Source organism: Terrapene carolina, unplaced genomic scaffold (assembly GCF_002925995.2).
Source record: "Terrapene carolina triunguis isolate 2854851 unplaced genomic scaffold, T_m_triunguis-2.0 Scaffold85, whole genome shotgun sequence".
In the NCBI taxonomy this organism is placed as follows: Eukaryota; Metazoa; Chordata; order Testudines; family Emydidae; genus Terrapene; species Terrapene triunguis.
Window position 1 is genome coordinate 729,778 of NW_020664436.1, and position 13,489 is coordinate 743,266.

At 41.8% G+C, this 13,489-nt stretch overlaps 1 protein-coding gene across 1 annotated transcript; it reads left to right on the top strand.

Annotated features, from left to right (window-relative positions):
• Window positions 1–298: 298 nt before the first annotated feature.
• PCARE (photoreceptor cilium actin regulator) lies at window positions 299–9,233 on the top strand. Its single transcript, XM_024198181.1, has 2 exons — window positions 299–4,080; window positions 9,104–9,233. Exons 1-2 carry the CDS (start codon window positions 299–301, stop codon window positions 9,231–9,233), a joined length of 3,912 nt encoding a protein of 1,303 aa, XP_024053949.1.
• Window positions 9,234–13,489: the final 4,256 nt, after the last annotated feature.

Consider the following 13,489-nt stretch of genomic DNA (forward strand, 5'->3'; position numbering starts at 1 on the left):
CACTAGCTCTAACCCAACACAGCTTTCACATGATTTGTTTCCAGTAGAAGAACGCCTTAAAGGAAACAAAATACAACGGGACAATGTGTAGCTCTTTTAAGACAGGATCCTGGGAAGTAGGAAAAGTTCATTGTAATTAACAAGGCTATCTACAAAACTAGGAGAATTCTTGATGAAACCTTGGGAGAAAAATGAAATGTTCCAATACAGGATGAAACAGTAAGTTTTATTGTCTTCTATTCTTTACCTGATCATCTGGATATTTTTAACAGAAAATAAAGCCAGGCAGAGAGACAGGATGGGCTGTACACCTTCCCACAGTGAGATTGTTAACCATGTTGCAAAAACTGGAACTAATCCTTTGAATAAACCCAAAGGTATCCTGCCTGTCGATCCTGGAGAGGAAGCATTTTCAATTCCATTGCTGGTCAAAGGCTCCTCTTGTTATGATATTGACAAGTTCCCTCAGAGAGGGTCTCTGTGGAGAGATCACCAGCTGGAAAGGGAGGAGAAAACATCAGAGCTGATCAAAAATGTTAACTTCCATTTGTCATCTGAGGATCTCTCTCTTTCCGAGATTCATGAGGAAGAGAAGAAAATTGAGAGGACAGCCACAGAGGCTGAAATAGCCATGTCTGAACTGATTGAGTCTCAAAAACATATAGCAGAAGACATACAGATCAAAAAGCAAAGCTCCTGCGAATCAGAGGCAACAGCTTTCACTTGGGACAACAAGAATGAAAGCAACACAAAGCAAACCCCAAAGAAAGGGAAGAAGCAAAAAAGCCATAAACCAGCAAAACAGGGTCGTCTTTGCAAACCCAAAGAAAAATCCACTCCACCTATATGCAAGACTGAGAAAAAGGTGGATTTCCCAGATCAGCTTGTTAAGGCTCATCAAAATGCTTATGCCTACCTAAATCCCAACCTCTCCAAATATGAAGCTATCCTATGTATGGCCAATCAGGCAACACAAACTCAGCTGCTTTTACAGCAGATGGTGAGCTTTCTAGTGTTCCGCTTTGATGAAATCAACCAGCTCTTGGAAGAAATTGCCAATGATGGGGAAGAGCTCCTCCAAGAGGTGGGAGGAAATCTGGCTTGGCCAGCTGGAAAAGGGGATCCAAAAGAGCAGCCAGATCTGTTGCAGCAGTTATTGCAATATACAGTCAACAAAATGCAGCTGCTAAATGGAACAGTGGCTTCCCTTACCTCCAGTGCCCTGCAGGAGACATGGAGCTACTTACAGTCTGCAGCCAGCAACTTGGAAGAAAAACTTAAAGCAAAACAAGGCTTTGATGAACGCCTGCTAAGGGCAATAAAATTGCTCGAAGCCTCTGCAGTGGTCTCCTCTCAGGCCCATGCTGATGATAGGGCTCTGTATTCAGAAGACAGTGGTATTGGTGCAGACAATGAATCTATCAAAGAGTTCAATCCCCTAGATAAACTTGGAAGGCAAACAAGCCGCGATTCTTGTGCACATGATCATCCATCTCAGAAACACAACAGAATACCAGGAGAACATCTGTGTAATGGCACATTGTCTGTTACAACTAGATCCCATGACTGTGCACTTGAAAGGCATTTTAAGGATATATTTTACCCATCTGTACACAGCAAAGGAACAACTTCTTCCCTTGGGGCAACACCAGAAAATGTTTCCACCAGGCTCCAATGTTCAAACGTGACCAAAAGTCCCTCTTTTAATTCCCTCCAGTCTGATGCCGCCCAGGAAGGTAAAGATTTCAAAGACTGTGAATCAATAGATTCTCCTTCTGCAAATGAAGAGGAAGAGAGTACCCCAGAGGAGGATGACAATGATAATATAAGTCTATCAGAAATGGGGAAGAATGCCCTGCCCAGAAGGCCAATGTCTTCACCTGCAGTAACAGATAAAACAAGGAGGCCATCCACCAAAAGGATAGAAAATCCAGAGAATGAGGAGATGATACTGAAGATGAAAGATGCGATCAGTGAAAAAATCAAGTTTGTCCCAGCTAAATGTGGACGAAAGGAGTGGACAGAAGATGAAGGTGGAAAAGCAGCCCTAACAGCAAGACCCAGTACAGCAAGTGGTAGCCAGAAAACCTTAGTTAAACAAAGAAGGTCCAGGTCAGAGGAATCCCTCAGGAGCCGTGCAGAAGACCCAACCCTTTTAGAACTTCAAAGGACCCAAAAAGATCTCAACAAAAGATTAGAAACATTTTATATGCTTAACGGGAACAAAGAAACAGATGGCAAGCAGGAGATCCTGAAGCCAAGAGCAGCAGCTTACTTGCAGGACACTGAACATGTTACACCCAGATCTTCTACCAACAAACTGAAGGCATCCCTCTCTAAAAACTTCAGCATATTGCCTAATCAGGATAAGGTCCCTTTACATAAATCCGAGCAAAACACTGTCCATCATCCAGATGAGAGAAGGGGAAGGAAGCCTATAAAAGCCACCGCATCCACACAGGATTTATCATACAGGAAAGAAAATGAGCCACCTGGGATAGAGAAATTCAATAGCGGTGGCTGCACCCCTCGGAAATCTGTCAAGAAACTTATTGAAACTTTTAGTCCTTCCGAAGGCCTTGTGAAACCTATAAATTTAAGAACTTTAGGACCAATAAAATGCATTAGAAAGTTTGGACTTCCAGTGATTCCTCCCACCATTCCCCTTCAGAGAGCCCTGGCACCTTTAATTCACAAGCATCGTGTTTCACCAATAGGAGACATAAACCTTCCAAACACAAATGCATCCCACTGCAACTTTCCAACTGCCTTTCCACCTGTTGCAGAATTAAGCAGAAGTGACACAAATGAGGAAACTGATGAAGACTTGGAGAACCTGCCGCCACCACCTCCTGAAATGCTAATGGACAGTTCTTTTGACTTATCTGAGTCTGAAGAAAGTACAATAATGGAAGGAAACTCTTCAGACATTGCCAAAAAGCCTGCCAAAACAGAGCTTCATGCTACAAAGAGAATGCACATTTCTCCAAAGATAAAAGCCTCTCTACATTCCATTGACTTTTTACCAAGTAAAAATATCAACAGCCCCAACATGATTGCCAGTAAAGTACTAAGAAACACTGGGTCGGACTCCAAATTTAGAAAATATTCATTGGAGCTGAATTCTACCAACATGTTCATCCACAGCCAAGAGGGTAAATTAGCATCCCAAAGGGACAATGAAATGAAAGAGGCTGCAGATTTGTATAAGCAATCGCATAAAATAATACCTCTTCAAGATCCCAGTGGAGTTTCAAAACAGAACAGAAACTGCTCAGGAAGTAAAGAACCTGGCACAAATTTAGCATCAGTGCAAAACCAAAAGCAAATTTATCCTGATTCACTCGGGAGAAATGAGAAAAGTCCAGCTTTTGTCAGACGAATCTCCCCAACAAGAACACCCCCTTCTTCTCCACCCACCGAGAAACGACTCTCAAGTCCACCTGCATATCCCAGACACATCCTGCAGACTTTTAACCACTTTCCACCTACTCGCAGGCAACCTAGTCCCCCAGCTAACCCCAGAGTATCAAGCCCTCCAATGCAAAAGAAGCTGCCTTCTTCACCAAACCAACGAAAACTGCCTAGCCCTCCAGTGGGGCGCAAACAAAGCCCACCAGCTCAGCGGAAGTTGTCAAGCCCACCAGCTCAGCGCAGAGAGGCAAGTCCACCTCCATTTTGCACCACCCCTTCTCCACCAGCGTCTCCATCACGGTCACACAAAGTACTACAAAATAGTTTGGATTCTGGTGATGAGCAACATCTTTCTCCACCAAAGATTGTCAGTAATGCACGTTCAATATTTTGCCCAGCAACTCCTTCTTTATTTGAAGCCAAGCCTCAATCACCACCTACCAACTGCACTACAGAGGTTGCAGGCCAGCCTGAAGTTTCAGCTTTTGCCCAGAAAAACAGCATGCTGCTCAGGCAGTGTGGGGATCAGCAGAGGAGGATGGCTCTGAGTGCTGCCAACCCTCAGCCTTTCATAAAGAGAAGTTTCTCTGACCGCAGACCAGGAGTTTACCTTCGACTTCCAGCTCCTGTCTCAGCTGGCAGTGAACCTCTACTTAACCAAGCAAGGTGAGACACATTCTACTTTAAGTCAAGCGCTTTGGGTTGTATTTTATGCTTTGTTGTTTTTTCAGTTTTTGATGAGAGCTTAGTACAGTCAAAACTGGCCTATTTATGTGCAGAATAGCAGTGCAAACATCCACCATCCCCACCAATATTGCTTTAACCAAGACCTAAATAGACCATCTGTCAGGGTGGAGAAGATAGGTCACTCTGCATAGGTCATTCAAGCCTGTTTGTTCTGTCTGCCGAGACTGGCAAGCAGGGTAATAATGAATGCCATTTGGAAGTGTACTGCAGCAGATCACCAGATTCAATTCACAAAAGATATGAAATAACCCTCAGATGGTACCAGCTTTAGATTACTAATGCCTTAGGTTGGATTTGAATTGGCAACCTATTATCAGTCCCTGAGCTAGCCAGTTCCCCAGTTGAATTCTGTGTTTAAATATTTCAAAGCAGTTAATTTGCACAGGTAATTTGCAGGCGGGGACCTCTTAAATTGTAAAGCTCTATTTATAAAATAGTTACTTGAGGCCTTGAGCTAATTATGTAGATCTAATTTTTCAAAACTGGTCACTGATTATGGGTGACTCAGTTGATGGGTGCACAATTTGAGCCTGGTTTTCAAAGGCACAAGGCACCTGTGGCTGCCAAGGACTTGGCTCTCTGATTGCTCAGCTCTTCTGAAAAAAACCAGGCCCTAAAGGTCACATGATGGGCATGCAACAATTTGGCCTTTAACCTCCCTACTCTTTAATTTACTCAACCACAAAGTGGGTATACCTCCATCTGAAATCACAAGAGGGGCTAGGATACTCAATATATTTTTGGCAAAATATTTTGCAATCATTAAATGGCATGTAAGTGCAAAATGTTGTTCTAATGTTTCCCATCTTAGTACTTTAAGCTAATTAAGCTTTAAGATACACAAAAGAATTAAGAGCCTCTCATGCAAGTAGTGTTTTTCTCATGCAAGCAGTCCTGCTGAAGTCAGTTGGACTACTCACTTGAATAAATATTTGCAATTATGCTTCACATTATCTGTGTGTGTACACAACTATGTCATCAGCACAGGAATGAGCTCAGCAACTAAATCTAAATAGATCCCAGAAAAACAGAGTCAGCCCCCAACTTCTCTCCTGTACTGTGAATGACAGTATATCCCAGGTTGTCATTACCAAAATAAAACAATGACAAAGCCTTCCGCAAATGCTAATTGTTTTGCATCCTGCACTCTGTTTTATTATACATTCTACTCTGTGACTTCTAAGCAAATTTTATCTCCTAAAGGATACTTTTTTTTTTTATGTGCAGTGTGAAATCAGCATTGTCTATACGAATGTCTGTTGGCTAAAATGAATGTTTTCAAAAAGGCTTTATGTCAAACCTCATGAGAAGAAAGTGCTGGCAGTTTTATAGATGAATTTTAAAAACAGCCTGTTATAAATTGTTAGTTAATTTCTGCTTCAGCAATGCATATTATCTATGTGTTGCAGTTTGTTGCAACACAAATGGTAATATAAAAAGACACTGCACTAAACCATAAAAAAAATCATCCTTTTCATGAAATATTTTCTATTTTGTGACTCTTTGGGATATCTATCAATTTCTTTAGTCATTTTGGGAGAATGAAATATTTATTGACCTAAATTCAGCTCTCCGTTTATACCGATGTATATCCAGAGTAATTCCACTGAGTTACTACAGAGATATACCAGGGTGAGAGTGGCCCATTATTTACAGCTTGGACTGATTTAAGATGCAATGTTTTTTATAGGTTTAAAATAAATAAAATAAATTGCCCAGCCCCAGCTTTATAGACACTGCTTTGAATGTCATAATATACATATCAGAGCCATAATAGCATGCATGCTGACAGACAGATGCCAGATGTTTTAGGAATCTGCCCACTGAATATTACTAAACCGTTGAAATACCCAGTATCACTGCCTATAGAACCAGCACTTCATGCTCTAGGTCTAGGATACTGAAATATAATGGGTTCCACTGATCAGAGCCTCGGCATGCTGAGGCACAGATACTGACTCATAGCCCTAACGTTTTCGTTAACAGTACAGTACGTGCTGATTCATCACTCTCCTCAGAGCTCACTAGCCATACAAGGCTGCCTCAGCTTCTCATTTCATTCCCTGAACAGAAGAAAAAATTCAGAATACTTCCCCTTCAAATGTCAGTACTACGCATCTGCCTGCACCAGACCCTGGATCCCAACACCCTCAAATTCTGGGGAAGTTCAGATCCAGATGTGAACTTCATATTGCAGGCCCAGCTGAGGGCAAATCTCTTTTAAGCCTCTCCTTTCCATTCCCTCCACCTTCCATTTCCTCTCCTCACCAAGCCTAACATGGGCCCTTCCACACCCCTGGCCACCCTCTCTCTGATGAGAACCAGCAGTGGCCTTCTCCCACCAGGCTGACTCATTCTCGCTTCCAGCCTACTTCTCTGCATGGACCTATTCTGGGATCTGTCAGTTCCTCTCCACACCTGGATGGCCTCCTGATGCTACCTCCTGTGATGGCTGCCAGCCAGTGAGAAGGGACAGGAAGTGGCAGCAGAGGGAGGCAGGACACATCGGGAGTGCAGACCAGAACAGGGGTTACTTTCCAGGGGGAAGTGGAGCTACCTGGAGCTCACTGTAAGCAAGAGTCCTGACCCAGCCTGCCTCTCAGCAAGTAGAAACTCTGTCTTCTTCAGTACAGCACCCCCTACCAGCTCATTATTAACCACAAGAAACTGACCACACTGAATTTAGGAAACTGATCAAACCTCAGGTGTTTTACAAGGGCCTAAGGGTTAATCATTCAACCATTAGACATTTCAGTGGATATATAATATTCTCACATTCCAAAGCCTTAAGGCAGCTACATATTGCCAGTTTCTATAGTGAAACAACATGCCACAAAAATGTTCCTCCTTTCCCTCCTCCAGAACAATGTATTTTTTTTCTTCCCAGAATTACATTGTCCTGATGCCCAGACAGACAGTAAAGTGCTGGACCCGCAACAGGTTTAACGTGTGAAATCTTGAGACCCTAGAGAGACAGAAATGGGGGAACTTGACACTGTTGGAAAGGAGAGAGCCTCAGTTTTCCAGTAAGAGCATGTCTCTTGTCCTGGAGAGCCCGTAGGACATTAAAATCACAATATTATTATGTTGGGAAAAGATATTTTAGATTATTAGAGGTTGCTATCACTAATTAGTTGGGGAACTAGAGAGGAGAGGGGGAGGTGGATCCACAAGATTTCTCTCTTATGAAGTAGTCCACACACAAGCGTTGGAGAATCAATGATTTACCCCATTTCTGAGACCTCTATGCATCTTTTGGGATTTTTCCTTCCATTTCCCCGGACTCTGGTAATTGTTCTTTTGCTGGGAAACAGACTGCTATAGTTAGGCTGCCAGGCTTGGCCCTAGGCAGAAGCAAATACAAACAACCATGTGGGATCCTGTGGTGACCCAGCAATTCATCTCAGCAGCCCAGTTTCCCTGTTCAGCAGCAGGACCAGAGGGAGAGGTAACTTTCATCACATTCTGCCAGTAGTATAGATGAGGGTTAATACAGATAAATGGAGTTTACCCACTTTTCATTTGAGGAATGTGGAGTTTAGCTTAGATTAGTTTACCCACTTATTTTTTTACCTCTACACCATTGCATTCTGAGCATCAATAGCTTTGGGCCCTGTAAAGTGTAGGTCAGTCTTATATGAAACTCTGCTAGTTTTCCTGCACTCCCAGTGTTGCACTAGAAAACTGTGAATGTCCTCTCTCCAAGCGTATAAACTTCCCATTTAAAGCTCTGCAGGGTATCCAGAGAAAAGATCTTAAACATGTCACTAGCCCCGATTAGAGCTGCAGCTAGAGCTCTGCACAGCTACTGTTACTTTATAAGTACCAAGAGCCGTGGGTTTAGGTTTCAGTATCCTAGCCACGACAACTAGATGCTGTTTGGACAGGTAGATGTACAGAGCTACTTTGCTCTTTTCTGAGCCTGGCCTTTGGGTAACAATCAACGCTGGTGGGCACGTTTTCAAGGCATACCTCGCATGACACTTTGCTCAGGCAAATCCTGTTAATCCTTAACAGGATTTGTCTGCGTGTGTGTATAGTAAAAAATAGTATTTCAGTTGAACTGTTGCTCTCAGATTAAAGCCCTCCCGCACAGCTGAGATGGAAGGAAGCTTAAAATAAAAGCTATTTGGATTTCATTCAATTCAGAGAAAAGAAGAGGAACTGATTCAGTGACACAGGACCAAAAGCAAAGCTTTGAATATGAATCCTCCCAGATTTTGGGGAAGTCTGGATCTGGATGAGAACTTCATGCATAATCCTCTGTTTATATACTTGGCTAAATCTATTCATCCAGTACCATTCTAGCACTAGTTCCACCACAACAGAGAGGCAGGACAATCCAGTGGTTAGAGCATTAGCCTAGGATACAGGAGTCCTAGGTTTAAGTCCCTGCTTCACCACAGACCTCCCATGTGACCTTGTACAAGTCACTTAGCCTCCCTGTGCCTCAGTTCCCCCTGTGTAAAATCAGGATAGTAATTCCAGCTGTATAGAGGTTAAACACCATTAAAGATTATGAGGCAATCAGTTACTACAATAATGGGGAGAGGGTCTTATAAGTACCTAGGATAAGATAGATAGAAACTTCCCTTTTGTGGGATCTGGATCCCAGCTTTGTAGCTCAGGCCTTTCTCTTACTGTAAGTGAATCTATTTGCCCATCTGTACATTCAAACACATCACAGTGGCTTTCAGGCGATCAAATATTATAATGTTTGGCTCCAAACAGAGTTTCAGGGAGAGGAGACTACAATGCACTTGGCATCAGGAAACAGGGACCAGAAAGAAAACCTGTACTGTACTAAACAGCTGAATTGGAGGAAGGCTTTGCAGAATGCCTGGCTGCATTTCGTTTTAACGGGTTAACATGCTCTCCTTAGCATTTTAAAAAAGGACATGATTCATTATCCTCTTTTCTTAATCTTCTTTTCTCTCTGCAGCATGGAGGAGAGCCCTAGAAAGGAGGGTGACTCCTGGAACAGCACATGCTTCTCTGAGTTCAAGGGATCCAGCAGGTCTGCTTCTCACCCTGAACTCTACATCGTGGGCCAGGGGCTCCACAGGGAGTGACGATACAATCTGCTTGGAAGATGGATGGTATGGCTCAAGGCAGAGGACCTTCGTGTGATTAAATATCTTAGTCCCAGGCTCCAAAGTATGGCTTCAGACCATATCAAAGAGGAATAAGTACAATATAATTGCACCTGCAAACCCAAATTGGCTGACTTCCTAATTAAATATCAGCAGGGTGCTTGGCAACTGCTTCTCTCTTTCATGGTGTTTTACAATTTTACTAAAAGACTTAAATTTAGTACCAGAAACAATAAAATATTGGAAAGACACAGGTCAGATCAGTACTATTTTATAAAGACAGGATCTTGCTGCCAAATCTTTGTTGCACTATTTAACTAAAATGGTCACAAAGGTGCAGAAATTAACATTAGGTGATATGACATTTATTCAGAGGTGTTCAAAGCTTCTGTTTTAAATCAAACCCACAATCCTGCATTTTCCTGCTAAGGATGAAGTCCTGTCCCCACTGGAATCAATGGCAAAACTCCCACTGACTAAGTGAAGTCAGGACTTTACCCTATGTGTTTCATGGGCAGGCAGGGAATAAAATCAAGTCCAGCTAATAAAAAATAAAATTGTTTTTTAAAAAACAGAATAAGATACATTCCTCCTGCAGAGAGGTTTTGATCTTATGACATATGTTTAACTATTGTGTAATCTCATCACTTCTAGTTCCCAGAACAACAACCTTAATCCTTCTTAGAGAAACATTGTAATACCTAATCAGCCATTTTATAAATACTAGAGCACCTACACGACTGCACATTTTACAGTATATATGGGAGAAGCCTATTCTCCCACAGGAAGGTCTGTTCTCCTTTTGATCCATGAATTAAGACAGGATTTATCCCACTTCCACTAAAGATTCTGGAAGGATCCCTGTTGACTTAAATGGCAGTTGGATTGGGCCCTAACTGTCGAGCAGCTAGAGGATATTGATAGGCAGCTGCAACGTCTAAATGAAATAGCAACTCCTTTGGATCCAAGGCTCCACGGCTTTCGTCCAAAATCCTTCACAATATGTATTTTTTTTTAAAACAATTGGGTATTTTCAGACTATTGGACCTCTAGGTTTTGACACAAAAGCTTGTTAGCTCTTTGTAACACATTCCTAATCTAAGCTATTGATCATTAGTTAATACTAGGTTGTAAGAGCAACCACTGAGATATAGGTTCAGTATTTTTTCAGCTTTGATCAAAGGATTAGGGTCCCCTTTATACTAGTATGCAGCTTTTTAACTAATACTGGACCGCTTTCCAAATGTGATTTGGACAATATAAAATCCGGGGGGACGGGACGGAACCCTGTAAAATCCTACCCTTTATTTATGGATTTTTCTCTGGTTCTCAACACTATGGTATCTGAACATTTCACATACACAAATGATTTTTATCCTCACACACCAGTTTTACAGAGGAGGAACTGAGGCACAGAGAGATGAAATGACTTGTAGAAGATCTCATAGGAAGTCTGTGGCAAAGCTGAGAATGGGACCTTGACCTCGAGTCCCAATCCAGTGCCTTAACCACAAGACAGCCTTCCTCCGTCTTCTTTTTAATACACTGAAACAGTGCCATTCTCCACCAATGACAAGGTGAAAGACCTCAATAATAGCATTTACAGGTCTGTCACCTCTTACGCGCATTTAATATGCGCGATTTCAGCTTTACGCGGTCGGCAAAAACAAAAAAAACAAAAAAAAGAGAAAAATAACAATTTAAATACTGTACCTGTAGTGCGGGCGATTCCGCCCGCCATTCAACTCAATGTAATTTTGACTATACGCGGTTTTCGCTTTACGCACTAACCGCGGAACGGAACCCCCGTGTAAGATGAGACTCGCCTGTATTCCTTTCCATTATTACTAATTAATTTCATTTCCTCTCTCACTTAAGGCCTTATGTTAAAATTTCCTGTCATCGATCTTATATAAATGGCAGGTTTATCAAAAAGTGTTTACTTATGTTTTCCAAGTACCATGTCCTGCCCTAGCCCAAGATTAATAGCACATCAAGGAGGCGAAAAGTTGATGGTAGATATATCCTCTGCAAAAAGATTTCTGCTGGCAGAGAATGTCCAGGAATCCAGTGATCTGGAGGAGCACTTTGCTAGTCCACTCACCAGGAGCAATGCATGTCCTGGTAGAAGCAGCATAGTGTATGTGCTAACTGGCTAGAAAGCCCAATAAGGCCTCTTGTCTTCAAAACCACATACCCTTGAGGATGTGATGCATGTGCTGACATGTTAACTCAAGGGCTTTCCTAGCACTGTCTTGGACATTAGGAAGGAAACTCCCTGGCAAATGAAAACACATACCGCTTATGCAGAATTTTGGAGCTGGCCTGAATATGTTGTAATGAACTGACTAGTGTGTATTATACTATTACCCTCTATTGGATAGAATCTGAATTGCTCAACTGTGTGTCATAGAACTTATACTACTTATAGCGAAGAGATTCTCTTTTAGCTTATGTAGAAGGGGTACTGAGCATTTGGACAACAAGAGTCTATGTTCTAGTCAAGGGGTAAGAGGGAAGGTCCTCTCATGGATCAGTAACTAATTAAAAGACAGGAAACAAAGGGTAGGAATAAACAGTCAGTTTTCACAATAGAGAGAGGTAAATAGTGGAGTCCCCAAGGATCTGTATTGGGGCCACTGCTGTTCAACATGTTCATAAATTATCTGGAAAAGAGGGTGAACAATGAGGTGGCAAAGTTGCAGATGATACAAAATTACTCAAGATAGTTAAGTCCAAAGCAAAGAGTCACAAAAGGATCTCACTAAACTGGGTGACTGGGCAACAAAATGGCAGATGAAATTCAGTGTTGATAAATGCAAAGTATTGGAAAACATAATCCCAACTATACATACAAAATGATGGGGTCTAAATTAGCTCAAGAAGATGTTGGAGTCATTGTGGGTAGTTCTCTGAAAACATCTGCAGCTGCAGTCAAAAAAGCTAACAATGTTAGGAACCGTTTGGAAAGGGATAGGTAATAAGACAGAAAATATTGTAATGCCAATATATAAATCCATGGTACGCCCACACCTTGAATACTGCATACAGGTCTGGTCACCTCATCTCAAATAAAGATGTATTAGAATTGGAAAAAGTATGGACAGCAAATATGATTAGGAGTATGGAACAGCTTCCATATGAGGAGAGGTTAAAAAGACTGGGATTGTACATCTTAGAAAAGACATGACAAATGGGGATATGATAGAGGTCTATAAAATCATGAATGGTGTGGAGAAAACGAATAAGGAAATGTTATTTACCTCTTCACATAACATGAGAACCAGGGGTCACCCAATGAAATTAATAGGCAGCAGGTTTAAAACAAACATAAGGAAGTACTTCATACAACACAGTCAACCTGTGCAACTCATTGGCAGGTAGGGTGACCAGATAGCAAGTGTAAAAAATCAGGACAAGGGGTGGGGGGGTAATAGGTGCCTATATAAGAAAAAGCCCCCAAAATCGAGATTGTCCCTATAAAATCAGGACATCTGGTCACCCTATTGGCTGGGGATGTTGTGAAGGCCAAAATATAACTGGGTTCAAAAAAGAATTAGATAAAGTCATGGAAAATAGGTCCATCAATGGCTCTTCAGCCAAGATGGTCAGGGAAACAATCCTGAGCTCTGGGTGTCCCTAAGCCGCTGACTGCCAGAAGTTGGGACTGGACAACTCGGTAATTGCCCTCTTCTGTTCACTCCCTCTGAAGTATCTGGCACCCCACAGTCGGAAGTCAGGATACTGGGCTAGACGGACCATTGGTCTGACCCAGTATGGCCATTCTTATGTTCTCAGTCTTGTTGCTGCATGAGGTTCTGAGTGGCCATGATGTGCAGTATAGTGACAATACTGACAGCCAACGTGGCCATAGTTTTGTTACAGTATATTTTTGGCCAATGCTTGTAATTGCACATAAATCCAACATTCCTGGCACCGAACTGTTTTATAACTTTTGTAAGATTTTTTTACTGCTGTAAAGTAACCCAGAGTTTATATGTATTATATAGGTGTGAATATACTCTCTCTCTCTCTCTCTTTCTCTGTATATAGGTGTATACTAAGAGTGTAAATATTTATTCAAAATGATTTTTGCTGATTTCTTGCACAGAGTGTTAAGCGTGTACTCTGTGCTATAAAAATAAAGGCAATGTTTTCAAGTGCAGTGAGTTAATTTTGGTTTCTTTTTAACTGGAAAAGGGCCTTATACCAATTATTTTACATTGAACCTTCAT